General features: G+C 48.5%; 1 protein-coding gene across 6 annotated transcripts in view; it reads right to left on the bottom strand.

Annotated features, from left to right (window-relative positions):
* Positions 1-17,507, bottom strand: part of LOC144470728 (uncharacterized protein CG43867) — a 147,073-nt gene that overhangs the window by 15,472 nt on the left and 114,094 nt on the right. For all 6 annotated transcript variants that reach the window (XM_078182212.1, XM_078182210.1, XM_078182211.1 and 3 more), the window contains exon 3: positions 774-836. In XM_078182212.1, the coding sequence (XP_078038338.1) occupies positions 774-836 (63 nt within the window). The remainder of the gene's footprint in view (positions 1-773; positions 837-17,507) is intronic.

Raw genomic sequence — 17,507 nt, forward strand, 5'->3', positions numbered from 1 at the left:
GCACCAAAGGCAAGAAGGGAATGCGACTGCCCACGGACGGTAGGTGGTAGATTCGAGGGTGTGCCGCGCGTGGGAAAGCAGGGTGGCAGTCGGTAAGGGGTGACAGCTCACCGGAGGGTACAGTTTCTGATTTTTCAAAGGGTCGGTAACGCAGTATCGATTCACGCGGAGCCTCGTTCCCGTTTTTATCAGCGCGGGAGGAGTTCATCGAGTACGCCATAGAATCGATTAGGGGTGCAATCTTAACTGCTCTTTTAAAGCGCGGCCGGTTTATTAGATCCGATCAGACGAGATACGTTCCGCGAGATCCCGCCGGAGGAAATGTTTCGCGAATCAACGTTCTAATTGGAAACAGTGAAACGCGAATGGGTTTTCGAAAGCGACGCAATGAAAGACGATTTAATGGGACACCTGGCTCGCGCGCGCCTCGGCCGAGTCTTTAAACCGGAGGTGTTCTCTCGCGGGGAGCGTCGTTACCACTCGCTAAATTAATTATTTATCCTTGATGTCTGCGGGCCGGTTGGCCGAGCGTTAACTAACGATACCGGTGTCCCGTTAATTGCGAGTCGACGTAATTGCTTAGAGCGAATCGACCGGACGATCTGGAACGGTGTCGCAACCCGGTTTAACGGCGCGGTGCATCGATCCGCTTTCGTTCGATCGGCGTTCAACGGCGCGGAGAGGACGCCGCGCGATCGTGGAAAATCGTTCGCCGCCTTGCGAAAGCGCCGCTCGATCGCTATTATAGAACCGCGATTATAATTTATTCTCACCTTGTCCTCCGCCTCGTCGGCGCGGCCCTCCGCTTCCAGCACCCGCTGCTCGAGCTCCGAGAGCTGCAAAGAAAAATAGGAGACATTAATTAACTGGTCGCACCTCCTTCGAAAAACTCTTCCACTCTGGTTGCGGCGACCCGGCGAGACGCCGAACCACCGCGACTTCTCGACAATGAACGACCTCTGAACGACGGCCGGCGTCGGTGTTTCGCAAAAAAAGAAAATGAAATATTCATAATCCGAGCGTCAGCCGACACCGTGCCGGGACGAGCAACGTTCCGAGCAACGTCCCGAGCGTAGGGCACACGAACTACTTTCACGTCATCTAATTTTCCTGGGAGGAGGAAAAGTTCCATCAAAGTTGCTCAAGTCCATAGCCGACACGCAGTGCCACGGCTGACGAGAGTTTAATGGATACCGTGGACTTAAGCGGCGCCTCCGAGCCCCTCCTGATCCGTCAAAGATTGATAAGCGCGTGTCGCGGACCGACGCGCTCGTATTTCCTCGAGCCTCGCCTTCGAGGACCGAAACTTCCCTCGCAGAGGGAGGGAATTAATTCCTGGACGGTCGAGAGGGATTAAACGCCCTCCGGCCGAGGATTAGGGGGACCAACAACTGCGTCAACGCACTGGGCGTTACTTCAGCGAGAACATTGCGGTTGATGCGGAAACGGATGTACTCGCGGCTTCGATCGTATCCATGCTTTGCAGGCAAATATTTATATATTTATTTACTTATACACTTGGCTTATTATTCGAAATCTTCCTTATCCTCATACCGCTCCTTGCGCACCCATTTATGTTTCCGCACATTTTACCCTAATCTACTCTATCTACTCTATCCCAATTTATTCCATCTACTTTCTATTGCACGTCTTCCCTTCTCTTTGGTAAGAAAATATTTTAATTTACTGATTCTGGCGTAGATAAGATTCAAGTTCTTCTAGGAAAATCGCCACTTTTTCAACTAGATGTCCCAATTATCGTGCTCCCGGATTAAAAATGTATAGAAAAAGTAAAGTTTTATACATAAATTGACACCTATTTCTGAATCTAATATGTTGATAGGTAAACGTAATAAAAATAGAAATCACCAATTTATTCTATACTATTGGAATATTACGTATTACCCACAATACGATATTTGTGCATGGACAAAAACAAATCAATGTTCTTAGAAGCGATAGAAATTAAGATAGGAAAATATACACCTCGTATAAGTGCTTGGCCTTGTGAGGCACAAGCACAACAGTTTCGAATTACGAGGGGACCCGAGTTTTCTTTTTGGGGTTCCGGAAAGGCCACGGTCAGTCGTGGAAAAGCATCTGCATAGAAAAGAGCTTCCTCACGCACCGTAAAATAACGTTTCTTTTATTTAAAACTACACCTTAGTTTAAATGTATTTAAACACCCATTTCCAATATATACATTTTTAATTCAGAGCGAAGAAATCGAGTATCTATCCCAGTTAGCGAAATTATGTAGAGTCCATCCTATTATGTAAACTCCATGACGGTTTCGACGTGTAACTGGATACATCGAAAACATGCTTTGATCGACTGCTCCAGATAGTAAAGAGAGCAACGAAAGCGATTGCAATGTTTCAGCGTCGCAGCTTTTCGCAGATCGTTAGGAAGAAAAACGTTGAATGCGTCAGCTGTCCGACGCGGACAGGCCCTTTGGGGTAGGAAAAATGGTGCTGCAACGCGGATGCTCCGACAAGCAGCAGTCGGCGCGTTTCGTGTCAATTATGGAGCGGACGATGGATCGTTCTCTCGTTAACCGGCGCGATAAATACTCATGTTATTTGATCGGCGCCCTTATTGCATAAACAGTTTCCGGCGCGGAATAAATTTCAGCGCGAAGGCTGTGCAGAACTGCAGCAGCAGCAGCACGAGGTGGAGGAGGAGGTGGTGGTGGTGGTGGTGGTGGAGAAGGTGGAGGAGGGTAGTTTGAGCGACGGAATTCCGGGCCGGGCAATAACGGCCGCGAAATTCGGCCTTGTGCGCGCACAGGCGCGTTCCGTACGGCGAGCACGGGCGTCGCCGCGCACCGCCGGGTGATTAATTAAAACAGAGGTTAATATACGGGTCGAGGCTCGGCTTTAAGAGCAATTCATACTGTGTCCCGGGGGTCAACCACGGAATACTTTTCAGCCGGTTTCTACGCCGCACCAGGCCGCGAACCGAGTCAACGAGAGGAGCTGGCCGACTCGGGCCAGCTTAATGGGGCTACCCTGCTAATTCCGGGGAGACTTAAATCACGGCTGCGGCGTCGCGTATCGGGCCTCGTCTCTCTCTCTCTCTCTCTCTCTCTTCCTCCTTCCCTCTCTCCCACTGCTTTCCGAATTAGCCGGTGCCGCGTTTCCGCGAGTCTGCCCACGCCGGAAAATTGCAATTTCCCCGGGAACCGTCTCTCTTTGAAGCCTCGCTCGCTCCCGGGGGGGGGCGTGCACGCGTATCTGACAACATGCTTCTCAACGCTACTCACTGTAATGAGATAGAATCCCGTCATTGGTTTAGGTGACCGATGGCAATTGAACTACGTACAAGTTTAGCCGCCAAAAATGGTGCGAATAAAGCAATTCGTCCCATACAACGTTCTATAGTACACTCTTTCAATAATACTCAATTCTCCACAGTTCTTTCTCCACTTTCTCTACTACCGGACAAGTAGTAGACTACTTGTTCGCATTCATATGTATTTTCAAAAAAACATTTCGCTTAACAGTTCATTTAATACATATATGTTATGGTAGAGAGAAGTAGTGCATAACTTCCTGCGAATCTTTATGCAAAATAAAATCTATGTAAACTGTAAAAAACGGAAGTTAGGTAACAATGTATTTCTTTTTTTGATAATGTCAATGTATTCAAAATAACGTATCAGCATTTTAAAATTCCTTTATCTCGTCTTTATAGCTTTATATTTCGACTACTGATCGTTGCATTAGATGCATAAAATTCGTAGTCTAGTAATTAGATAACTGTGCGTTATTTTGGTATGCATGTATCGGGAGGGACTGGTAGGGTCGTTCCACCCATTTTCAATGATTACCTAGTAAGCCCTGCCTCAGAATTACATGCGAGAATATTGGAAAAAGGATCAGTACGATATACGACATGTACGAACGCATGGTTGCAATTTCAAGAATTTCCGACGAAAAGTCGATGAAGCCGAAAATTCGAGTTCCCCTGTTTCGTCCGATTTCGTAATGCTTCGTGTCGGCAGCCTTTCAATCGTATAATGAAAGGCAACTCGTGGGATGACGTATAAGCAAGGATTGCCTCGGAGCAGAATGAAGAACGTGGGGCGCTTCGAACGCGCGAGACGTTCGATCCGGTCTGGGTTGAAGAGTCGCGTCAGAATTCAGCCCTTGCTCGCGAAGACGGCTCTGAGTAGAAAGCCGCCCAGGGTGGAAGAAAGCCGGGCAGCCCGAGCGGAGACGAGGATCTCATCAGAGGAGGGCGCAGTTAGTAGCATCTGGCGTCGAGAGGGAAGAGAACCAAGAGAGAGAGAGAGAGAGAGAGAGAGAGAGAGAGAGAAAGGGGAGAACGTATGAAAAGAACGCCGAGAGGGAAACGCAGAAACGTTTCTCGGAACGCGGATTTCCCGCGGCGAGGAAGTCGCGGCTCGAGAAGAAAAGGACGCAGGGAGGGCCGAAGGGCGAGGAGTGGGTACATTAGCCGCAAACGGGATGCCGGGAGGATCTCTCAAACTGTCGTCAGTGCTTAAGCACTCGTTCGCTCGCCCTCGCTCGATTCGGCAACGACCACACAGGCCTCGCGAGCGACTTGTAATAAAGCCTTATGAAAGTCACCGCGCGGTCACGGTTTCTCTGCCAGCTTCTGGTTCAGGAGACCATGCTCGCCGCGAATACACCATGAATAGCTAACCGACGAACAGCAGTTGCCTCGTGAATGTTTCAGCGAGGTCGGGCCGCTCTATGGGACATCAAAGAGCCTCTCAAGCGCGGCCGAACGCGCTTCTTACGTAGCGGAGCCTGTCGGAAGATCTTGTCGCGGTCTCGTCAACGAATTTCAAAATTCCTTGGTAGCAAGAACAATCTCTGGTCACGGCTCTCGCGCGTAACATTTCGCCTTCCAAAGAAAATCTGTCCGCTACACGTGTCTAACGGTTGCCCAGTGATGATAAACGCGAAGACTGCGACAGAAAGAGAAAAGATCTTGTCTATACTGGGAAATTTTTCTCCTCAATAAAGTGACCATGCTCTTTGTTCTGAAAACCGAAAATGTGACTTTTACGTGCTACAATCATCAATGAATTATTTGGATTCAATTTTTTATAGAGCCCATAACTTGAGCGTTGGAACGAGTTGTTTCACGGTGCATATGATTCAGTATCCTTCACCGCAGTTTGAGAATCCAAAAGTAGCTGCGGCATTTTGCGGTTCGTTTAATTATACAAACGATACCTGCGTGCCTGATCATAAAAGACACGTTCTCCTTGAACAGTATGCCTGGGCATAATGCATCGAATGGCTTAGAAAGATGTTATCCCGTATTTCCGACTGGTTTCTCTGTAAAAAAAAGCTACAATGGTCACGCTGCGCCCTGTTCCCCTTGTAACAGGGAAAACGAAATAAAGACTCGCGTGACGATTTTCCGCGGAAACGAATGAACCGAACACGGACGCGTATCACGCGCTCTCCGGCTTTCCTCCCCTTTCTTTTTCGCTCACGCGACAGGATCAGGCTTGCCATAAATTCAGCGGCACAAAGAGAAACGAAACTCAAGAAGGCCACGATGCTTTATGTTTCGCATCACGCTACCGGCCGATAACATTAACGAACCAATCCCCGTACCCTTCTCCTCTCTCCGTTTCCCTCCGCTTCCCCCGTCCTCTATCTCCGACGGTTTTCCACCCTTCTGAACGTCAAGGGTGAAAGTTATCGTTCTTCCACGCCCGACGGCCTCTCCTCTCCTCTCCTCTCCTCTCTGGAATCCTCCTCTTTTCCCGGGATCGGAACACGTTTCTTTCCTTCCGTTCTTTCTTTGGCCCACTTTTCCTGGTCGCGTGGCGTCGCGCACTCTTCATTAGACACGCTCCGATTTCGTAAAAGATCCTCGGCGTCGATCGCGCCGCATCTCCATCGGCGCCGTTCAATTATCGCCGGCTGCCACGCGCCGAGAGCTTTTTAATTATCCGCTCGCGTGTCCCCTTCGATCGCCGGACAATCACCTTGAATTTACGACGCCCGCGATTACCCCTTTGTGCCCCGGCCTCGGTTTACCACGGGCTACGGTCACGATTAATCATTTCTTTCGACGACGGTGATTCGTTAACGTCCCGGGCCCTTTGAATCTAGGCGACGCGATAATTCCGCAAAGGTAAACGCGGCACTCTCGCGAATGCTCCTTTCCACTCTTCGCCGCCGCTTCGATCACTCGCGCTTCCTGCCTTGGCTCGCGCCGCGCACCTTGCCTCGCCTCGTTCACTTTCAAGGAGAGGCACCATGCGGGCCCCTTCCGTAACGAATACTTTCCGTTCCAGGTGCGCCGCTCAGAGATAACGATCTGATTTCGCGTCGTGAATAATCCGGGCACTCTTACGCACGAAAACTTGTGCCTAGCTCGCTCGAAATCTACGCGCAACAGCCACGCAGCAGATTTGTAGTTCTAGAATCGCGAGACTCGGCGAGACATGTCGGCGGCGATAGTGTCAAAGTTAGTCTAGATTTGAGTTTAAACTTTCAGTAGCAACTTTTTGTCGTATAGAATTCCGTAACGATTATAATGATCTCTGTGGTCTTCGTAAACGAGACTGCGCTATCATGCCCGAAATTTCCACAAAGCCACCTGATATTTCAATGAAATCCTGTAGTTATTCTATTACTTTTCTTGAAATTTGAAAAAGGTTTTCAGTTGCGTTTAAATCTCGCGGGTCGAAGCCTTGATATCTTCGTCGTCTATTCACTTTTTATTAATCGTAAGATACACAGCAAATTCTCCATAGTTGTCCTGAAACTTGTAAAAGGAATATAGAAAATTCGAGAAGAATAGATATGCCTCCTTTTCCCAAATTGTCCATTTCTGTTTACGAGCTGAAGAACAATTAGAGAGAATTTCTTGCTGCATCCTTGAATGATCTTACCATCGCTGTGGAATAACTACAAGATTTTATTAAAATATCAGGCGACACTGTATGAACGAAGATGAGCCGCGATCCTAGATAGTGTATGCGAAGAGAGATTCCAGCGATTTCTTGAACGGATCATTCATTTTTGAGGCGCAACGATCAGGATCTCGGGCGCCGAAGGATTTTCACGTTTTCCGGACGCAGGATTCGTGGAAAGGGAGACTGGAAAGGGTCACGAGGCAACCTGGAAACGCTGGGCAAGGTGTGTGCGTACATTTTTTATGAACCGGTCGGCCACGGGGCGGTCGACAGGTCTTTACGGAAGCACATTAGCACTTCATGGGTCTCGCAGGTCCCCCGGAAAGAGGTTTTCCCCGCGTGGCGAAAGGAGCCTTCGACCGAAATCCCACCCGCCCCCGTATCGCTCTCCCGTGCCTTGTATATTAATTATTTCGAGCGGAAAAGGGTAGCCGAGCCACCGTGTGGCTAGCCCTCGAGGGAGTAAACCCGGGCAGCAAGAAAATTACGCCGACCGGCGCGGCGCGCACAGCCGACTACTACCTCGACGAGGCTGACCCAGATTTTAACGCGGACGTTACCCGTTATTATTCATCGTTAATGTTATTAATTAATATCGCGACAGCTTCTCGCGGCGAGGCGAGATTTACGAACACCGTGCACGTTATTGAGGCGTGATCGACGAGAGCGATGTTGGTAAAACCTCGCGGCGAATAACGCGTACATTCGGTCTTGATTTGTTTTTCTACTCTGCTATTCGATCGCTGGGGAAATCCTTGATCGCGATTCTAGATCTCTGTGCGAGCACTGCGCATTGCGGCTATCAGTCATTCGACGATTCACCAAGTCAGATAAGAGACTTCGCTTCCTCGGAGATAACGAAACGTTTGATTCGGGCAAAGACGACTGATTCATCGATCGCGGTATCGTGCCTCTGTTCGATGTTCTTTATTTAGGTTCTCGTATCTTTTCTGGCTCACAGCTTCCTTTTCCTGTTCAATGAGCAGACTGTTTTTACAGAAAAAATTACCGCACAGTGAGGCGAATCACTTTTCTAGGTAGCAAAAAATTGTGATTTTCTGGTAATTTTTTGGATTATTAATTTAGACCTTCAAATAATGTCTCTACGTGGTTAGGGAAATTTGATAAATTTATGCAAATATAACTATGTCTAAGTAAAGTATAGAAATATAACTGTGAATATGTATGCTACTTAAACCAGAAACGTCGACAGAAAATAACAGTTGAACGTGTCTTCGAAATGTAGTGATAAAATGTAGTATTTATAATATGTTTTTAGCGATACACGAATACTCGAGTATGCTAATATAATAGGTGATGCTGATAATTTTGAAGAAACTTTATAGCTGTTATCGTAATCAGTTTAACCCACCTTCGTTACACTGAGTTAGAATGGCAAACATTTTTTCGAAAAAGTGAAATTAACAACTAATTCAATATATTTGGAAGTGAGATATCAAATTCTAATAAAGGCAACGATGTTATAGAATGTTCAAATTATATATTTGTAGACTAAACTAGTATCGCGCGGCATTCGGACTTTTTGAACATTGATTTTTATGCTTATATAGGTAGCTTAATATATCAATTATTATCTGTCAGTAGTCTCAGTAAATATTCCAGAAAAGAACATATGCCATATATATCTATTTTCTGACACGACCTCCTTCTATCTAAAATGGTTATTTATTCCACTGTGTATTGGTAGCCAATTAGATTCTAAAACCAAAATGCAGAATTCGATATGAAGAAAATTAACCCATCGAAACGTAGATTAGTGTGTAACTGCAAATGTTTCAGCAAGATCCTGCAAAGCTTCTTAGCAGCTCCAACCACGAAACGTCAACTTGGAACGATCAATAAGCAATTGTAAGTCATTCGGCGTGGTAAACGAGAGCCGCGAATATTCCAGCGGCGATCGTTAAAAAGGTAGGGCACGTATCGCGGCAACAAAAGGGAAACTAGCTGCAGTCTTTCACGGCTCGTGACCGAAAGGAGGGAATTGTCACTTTCGGGCATTTTGTCGCGCGCCGCGACTCGCCGCCGCCGCGGCCTGGCGCAACGCGGCGGATGGGCTTTCGAAGTTAAATCTAATTCAACTTCCAATCCCAACTTCCACAATTTTCCTTCAACGAGGCGGGAAGTTCGCGGTGTCAAGAAACTGGTCGTCGTCGTCGCGCGCGCGCGCCCTCGCCGCCCGATGCAACAGAAAATTGCTTTAATCCACTTCCACCGCCGGCGAACTTTCCGTCGCGGGATCGATCGATCTCGGCTAACGTATTCCATCGACGGAGAAAAGATCCATCGATTCTTCTCGTCGGCCAAAGAGCACGTCCCTGCGAAATAAAAAGCCGCGCGACAATCTCCCAGTCGGAGCAGTCGGACGACCGTTTATCCGTGAAAGAGGCGACTACTTGAGGGAGCACGGTTTAAGGCTGTAATTAAATGAATGTAACAAACGATTGCGCGAGAATGGCTCTCGGCCTGTTGTAGATCTGGGGCGTGCTCGTGCCGTGGATTTTATCTGCGGGGAAGTCTGCTTTATTTTCAGAACGAGGTCGCTGTTTAAATTAGCCGTGCAATTATTTGTCAACGGTTGCATATTAATTGCGCTAATACGGTAAGCGTAGCGAACTCGGTCGGACGCTAACAAGTGTTTTATCGCGACAAAGTATCTTTGAAATAAAATAATTCACGAAGCCGCTTCTCGCGGAGACGTTCCTGTCGCGTCTAATTAAATACTTGTCGATTCCGATCGCCGTGAACCGAGTAGTCGAACAAGAGTTTCGATCATTTCGATGCAAGGGCGAGGAAATGGAACGTTCGCAGCGCACTTTCCGGGTAGCTGTGCTCTTCGACGAAGATCCTCGTCGTCGCGCGAAGTGCCCGCCAGCTCCGGGAAGCCCGAGTCAACGTTCCACGAAGTGCAAGCGGAAGATGAAGAAATATTACGCATCGGGGATCGAGGAAATCACGCGTGCCGCCGCTTCCGTGCTCGAATCGGCCACGGCGGAGGGAAAACGTTAATCGTGGCTGGCTGGTGCGGCCAGGGGCGTAGATTAATCACGCGATCGCAGCACGCGCTACGTGCTGGTTAATAAAAAAGACAGGGGTGTGCAGCGGTGGGGCGAGGTTGATGCAAAACAGAGCGAATTCCCGAGGATCGACGATTCCCAGGGCATTACTTATTCAAGGCAGGTCTTGCCGGCAGAATTTTTCCGGGCTGCCGGAGACTGGCAAAAATGGGGCGCGAAAGATAAGGTAGGATTTTTCAGGTCTGATTTTCCTAGTCCGTGGAAAAACCGCCCGTATCCGGCGGGCCCGCGTAATTCCGTCCCGATAATCGCGGCCGCGTCAAACGGCCGTCGTGTCGCTTCAGCGCGAATCGATAACTCGATTTTCCGTGCGGGGGACCGACGACCTGTCTCTCCCCCCCCCCCCCCCCCTCCCTCTCTCTCTCTCTCTCGACATATCGCGGTAGCCCGGCTGCTCGCGAATTAATTTCCGACGATGCGAATTTCATTAGTGGTCACGTTATATTCGCGGTCGACGAACGCAAAGAGGATAACCGACGATATAATTTATCGGGCCCCTATTAGCGACAGAGACACGGACGAATCAATTATCCGGACCTAACGAGCGATTACAATGGCTGATCTTTCGACGAAATGCGGGATCTCCTGACGAGGGGGGCCCCCCCACGAGCTTCCGCGAAATGCGAGAATCGTGTTCCTATCCTGCGCCGGGCAATTGCCGGAAAATCATCGACGCCCTCTCGCTCTGCCGCGACACCAATTGCCAGAATGGTCCCGGAGATATGCTAAATTGTCCGCACGATTTTATATTCATTTATTTTCTTCGCGTTGATAAAAATTCCATTTGCCCGCGTCCGCGTGCCTGTCGCCGACAATGAATATTCGATTAAAATCGTTGTCGCATGACGTGTTACGAGATAGCTCGCGGTGGACAGACACGTGTTAATTATTGACACGGGTTTGGGATTCAGTGGCTCGTAACGCTTTTGATAAATTCGACGTCGATGCGGGAATGGATAGCGAGTCAGGCGTTTGTTCGAGTCGAATAAAGCTGATTGAAAACGCAAGAATGGCCAGCGATCGACAACAAAAGAGTCGCCAGATTATAAAAATAGAGTGGAATAACCACCGAACCAATGGAATCGGTCCGTCCCCTAGTCTCTCTTGATAGACCTAGTTGCGACGCCGACGAAACCTTGTTCCAAGAATGAAGCAACATACTGGGAAGCCTGAATCAATAATGCTAAACCGAGTCGTGAAAGCCTCGGATCACCAATGACATTCTTGGAAATTGATACATACTGTTATTAACCTCCTACGCTATCGAGGCAGATTCTCATCGGAGGTTTCGTTGAGAATTTAACAACTATGGATGCTATTTCGATGTATAATATCGTACTGAATTCGTGACGCATATAGCGAAAAGACTGTAACAGATAGAGATGCTTCGCGTAACATTGAACAATTGATGAGACCGATTATTATCTAGATTCTGAAATGAATTGTTATTGTAATATGTTCAACGAACTGAATGTTATTAGGATTTTTAGAATACAAAGGAGTTAATTTCATAGGATAACGTGCGTAATTATTGCTGATAAAAAGGGCAATGAAATAACAATAACGATGAAATAACATAGGAAAGTAGCAATAACAATAACGATAAATGTTACAAACAACTTAGAGAACATAGCGCCACTTTTACATGAGCGAAGGAAATATATTTACTCGGTGTTGAAAATTTATTTTTAGGCTAATCTTGTTGTATCTTCTTAATTTTATTAACTACAGCGAAACATAAAAATGTTGAAAACATAATTGACGCTGTAAAACTTAATATTTTAAACATCATTTGACGCAGTAATATATTTTAGACTGATATGAAATTTTTGAGGTTTATGGCGTGATCATTAAAATTAAGCCCGTCACGTTCCTCATTCTCCAATTACAAAAATGGACATATTGGAACAAGTACACCAAAGAAAACTATACAAAATATAAATAAATTCTATACAAAATATAAATTAATTTTCACTGTTTGGTACATTTAGCGTAAAAGCGTTAGCCTAATGGGAATTTTTAAAGTTGCTATTCGATGCTTATCATCTTGTTAAACATTATCATAAGATACACGATGAATATAAATTATTTCCTCTTCCCGCGAATTATTAAAGGAAACGAAGTTCTAGCCATCGCGGCTGCGGATAAAATCGTCGAGTAATGGACGAAGATTGTTTCCCGCGCCTTGGTTCTTGGGAAAATCGAAGCAGCAGGAGCGAATAAAATCGGCGGCGAATTTGCTCGGACGGAAATAACAGGCAAGACTTTCGTTCTCGACGCGGCTCCTATGCATGGAAAATATAAAATAATTCGATCGCGCGGCCGCTGTCCGCCGCGGCGTACAAATTGCGATGGGAATTGGGCACGTAGGCACTCGTGCGCCGGAAAACGACCGCGGGCCACCGCCGCCGCGATGCAATAACAATAACGACGATCGTACTAACAATCGTGAGGACGACGATGACGGCGTTACCGCGCCGATAATAAAGCCTCGTCCGCGGGCCAATCGAGCACGGGGGTGGGGTGGGGGGCGGGGAATATCGCGATTCGACGCGACACCGTGAAACCCGTGATTTCGTCGCGCCTATCTCGCGGATCGTTTCCCGGTTTTTCGATGCTACACGGCTTTTGCTTTATACACTGCGCGCCGAAAGTTTCCTGTCGCCGAGCGAATCGATAGAACATGAAGCTACAACAACCCAGACATTTACAAAATAAATAACTCATTCCATAGCGGGCGCGCGTATCTTTCCCCGTTTCATTGCGATCCTCCCGCGTCCGCGGTGTTTCAGATGCAAGAATGAAACTATTTTCGACGAATAAATTGATCGTCGGTAGCGCCGCGGACTTCAAGCACGCCGCGAATAAATTAATACAAAATACACAGCCTGCATTTCCATGTCCGAGTTCGGAGGCAATTAAATTTCACCCTGCGTTCCGGCATAAACGTTTCTCGTCGGGCTGGTTAAGTCGACAAACTTCGTCAACGGACGATTGCAGAAAATTTGCGGTTGATGAGTTTCGCATCGTTGGATCCGAACAAGCTGCGAACTTTTGACAGGCGGTGTACCGGCAAGTCTCCCCGCAACGGTTACAACATTTACGCAAATTGAATTGCGGTAGAGAGTCGAGCGATCGTCGCGGTCCGCGGCGGCAAAAATTCGGAAGTATATTTCCACGGTTTCGATTTCACCGGCATCGCGGGATTACACGGTCAGCTTTTTTTCCGGCCCCGCGCGATTCCCCCGAGGATTTCATTTTGACGGGGGAGCAGGCAACGGGAGGTCCCGGTGTCCCGCCCGATTTCTGATTAATTCGCGTGAAAATCGGCTCGATTTTTCGCGTCGCCCGCACCGAAAAACAGCGCGCACGCGCGCGCGCGCGTTTCGAACCTAACGGAAATGCATATATATACATCGTATTCGCTTTATTTATCGTCGAGCAGGCTCGATTCACTGTGCATATTGAAACGCACGGTTTTCCGCGGTTCCGCGCTCGAGAGGGTCGACGCGGTGCGCGCCGCGTTTATTCCCGCCGCGTCTACTCGACGGCTATGGATCTTCGGCGGAGCCCGGAGACTCCGTTATATACTTGGTCTCTTGTTAATTCTCAATATCTTCTTGTTCGTGAACACGGTCGGAGAATGTTCAGTGAGCCGCGAGAGCAAGCGTAGGTCTCTCGAAATACTTCGCTCGAATAGCTCCAGTTAGAACTACGTTATTTCAGTCGAACGTCGGGGGATGGCTTGGCCTTCTATGAGCGAGCTCCTTCGTGCCACCCGATCGAACGAATACCGAACACACACGGGAAGCGGAACGAGCCCGCGGACCGACCACGGTTTTTCGATTTGCTCCGCGCCGGTTCCCCCCGTCCGATGTAACTGTGTAACGTCGAGCTGGAATCCTGTCCCAGCGACCTGGAAAATTGACCGCTCTCTCTCTCTCTTCTCTCCTTCCCGGGACCTCTTCATTTCCCATTTATCCTGATCCCGGCGCGGCGCCGCTCGCTCGCTCGCTCGCTCGGTGTTTGTGTCGCGAAACTGCGCGCAACGTTTAAGCCAACTTTGATGGCCGCTTTTCCGGTTTGCGTGTGTGCCCGCGCGGTAATGCGATTCCGAGTTTATAGAAAGCGGTTAACCAGAGCGGACGTTCGATTTTAAAGCTCGTTAGAGGATATTCCGCGCTCGGACGCCAGCGGCGCGGGGAAATACATCGAGCGGGATGAGAACGGAGATGGAACCGTGCGACTGCCACTGTTCCGGCTCCGGTGAACGGCACGAGCCAGGAGACCACGCCTACTCGAACTGTGCTATATCTGTTTCAGAAGAAACACGCCTACTCTGCCGAGGAAGAACTACCGTGAAATGCTGCGCTCGATTTTTTGTTTGGATATAAATTTCGGAATGAATCCGAGCGTAAGTGGAAATTGTCTTCGAGGAGACACATTGACGCCACTACTTGGAGTAAGTCACGGCTAGTTTGGGAGACGCAACATTAATTACAGATGCAATGAGAAGTCCTGACGGACACTAAAGCTGGTTTTTTATGGGATTCCGAATTTAGAATTCTCCTGGGCGCGGATTTCTCTGCGATGCCACCACGCTTACTCGACACGCGAGTTGTGCCCGTTTAAGAAGAAACGTGCTCACTCTGCAGAAATAGAGGAGCCACCTTGATCCGCGGAGCTGGATTTTTCAGGATATAAACTCTAGGATTAATTGTCTTCGTCGAAGTCGCAGAGGCACGTACACTCGGGGTAGGCCACGCCTTCTAGGAAAAACTGCGTCAACTTTGGGCAGACGAGTTCACATGGTGAACTCAACGGCTAGATTTTTAGAGGACACGGAATCCGAAATGATTTTTCTCTGGAATGCACTGTTCTGGAGCCGCGGGGACACGCCTACGCGATAGAGGCAGCGCGAAACAGGGCAGACTTCCGTCGCAAGATCTCGAGCCTGCGTTTCTATGAGGTCGCGTTGCCTCGGGGGACAATCTAGAGCACTCCCGGGGCACCGGAGGCTCGTAACAAGGATCGAGACGAGGGCGGTGGATCGATCGTTCGCCCGCGATACAGGGGGGCAGAGTTTACGCCTCGAGGAAGGTAAATTCGCGAAGGCTGGAAAAGACGTCGAGCGGTTTGGATGTTTACGAGCGAAGGAATTTTCGAGCAAGAGAGCAGCAGAGAGAGAGAGGGAGAGAAACAGAGAGAGGGAGAGAGAGAGAGACGCGGTTTAATAATATCTCGCTGCAAGTGCCGTGAACAAAGCCGCTCGGCGGTGGAGTGGCTTTCGGAAACTCGTATACCTCTAGGGTAATTGCACGGATTGAAATATGCAGGTTGCTCGTCTATAATCGACGCGGAAACTCCGACGGGAAAGTTCGCGTCGCGACGAGCACGCCCCGGCGCCGCGACGCGCGACGCTGCGCCCCGAGTTTCGCGCGAGAGCAGCGAACATCGCAGACGAATCGACCGTCCCGTAATTAGGTCTCATGGGTAACGGAAGCAATTGCGGATACGGCCGAGAGCATCACGGTGCCAGGGTCTGGCTGCTTCGCTGTCAGGTCGTCGGGAATTGGGAGTTCGATCGACGAATTGCCACGCTCGAAACGAAGCCTAACTTGTCGCGCGGTCTATTCCGATCGCGAAAGAACATTTTTACTGAAACGCCATGTTAATTAACCGTGATCCGTTCCTGGTGTCAAAAACAGCTAACCGGTTAAGCTGGTTTTATATCATAACGGTCGCGATGAATTATGTATAACGTATAATGCGCGCACACGCATCATTGACCGCTCCGCGACACGCTGTTCATTTATTCGTTAACAACTGCTGTAACCGAGCGACGCCGGCGTCGCTCGTGCCATTTACTCGGCAATCGAGGCTGCATTATGGTTTACTAATTATCCCTTGTTTATAATTCGGTGTTTACGGGGAAATCCTTGTCGGAAGTTGTTTCACCGTCGATCTCGGCCAACGAACGAGCAGCCGGCTACAATTCATAACCGAGTCTGTTCTCGTCAAGTCGAATAGCACGAGACAGTATTTCGCGTGGAGTCGAGGAAGCTCGCCACTGTCTCGAGCAATTGACAAACGGCCGCGGCAGCGTTCGAACGCGGTAACGAGGTCTCGGGAGTATAGCGATAGTTGTCGGATCGCACAGTTCGCCGGTATCGTCTGTTGTCAACAGATGTTCCGGCGATTGTGCGCTGTTAGCGAACTTGGGGGACAGGGTTGTCGCCGGTATATCTCTGTCCTCGCTGGCAGCTTCTAACGATCGGGTTCCGTGGTGACACCAAGACACGAGCCGGTTATCGTTCGCGCTCAACAGTTGCCACTTCTCGCTCGGCAATATTCCGAACCCGTCTTCCGTGTCGTCGAGCAGACTTCTCGTGGAATTTCCGCGGAAACTGTCGCGGCAAAGCGCCGTCGACGGACTCCCGCTCGCGGACCGTTGCGAAACGAACGGCTCCGATCGAGCCCAGATCGTGGAACCGATTCCTCGGTTCTCCGGGCCTTTTTCGGCTCGGCGCGTTCACTCCGCGGCCGCACTCGCATTTGCGCGAGCACCTACGACGCGCGGCTGGCGGGATTAAGCGTGGGTACACGAGTTGGCAAGCAGCTATCTGCATATTTACACGCGTTTCCATGTGTACCGTGATAAAATCAGCGCAATCTGTGCTCCGGAGGCAACGCGCTGCGGTGTCATAATCGTATTCCTCGGAACACCTTCGAGCGTTTTGGAAGCTGGTCGCGAGAGGGAAACGCAAACAGCTGGGAATCGAATCTATGAATTATAGCAACCTCTCGGCATCTCGAAACCAAGCTTTGGAAGAATCCTATTGCACGCCTTCTGTACACAGGCAGCCTTTCAACGGCGACGCGACGACGTGGCTTTTTCTACTTGTTATCGATCTGTATAGAACGAGACAATGCTGCGTTATTACAGACAATAGACATGCCACGCTATTACAGAATTGATGTAGTACGAGTATAAAAATCGTTGGAAATTAATAGCAGGTTATAGTCAAAAGACATTTCGACAGAACATGTAGAATTTGCTGAATATTGTAACTTTTTTTGTCAACAAAATAAAGTCATGTTTTAATGTAAAAGGCCCTCGGGGCACATATGTTTTTGCCGCGCTGTGGCGACGCGACAATGCGCGATTCGATACTGCAATTGTCGTCGAAATAACAGCAGGTATTCGACAATTTCATGAGATCTCGAGGCAGTGAATGTTCGACATGCAAGTGGAGCATAATCACAGTAGTGTAAATTATATTTACGAAAATGTATCTTAAAACATAATTTATATATACTAAATGTGAACAAATTATGACGTTATTATAAATTAATTTAGCTCTGAATTGTCTTAACAAGCATTACAGATGTTACTGAACGATACCATTCTTGGTTTTATTACAATGAGGTAAACGTGACTTACACCACTGACTCACTAAAATGTACATCGTCCAATTTAGGCGTCCAACAATTGCACA

The sequence above is a fragment of the Augochlora pura genome, chromosome 6 (assembly GCF_028453695.1).
Source record: "Augochlora pura isolate Apur16 chromosome 6, APUR_v2.2.1, whole genome shotgun sequence".
Lineage (NCBI taxonomy): Eukaryota > Metazoa > Arthropoda > Insecta > Hymenoptera > Halictidae > Augochlora > Augochlora pura.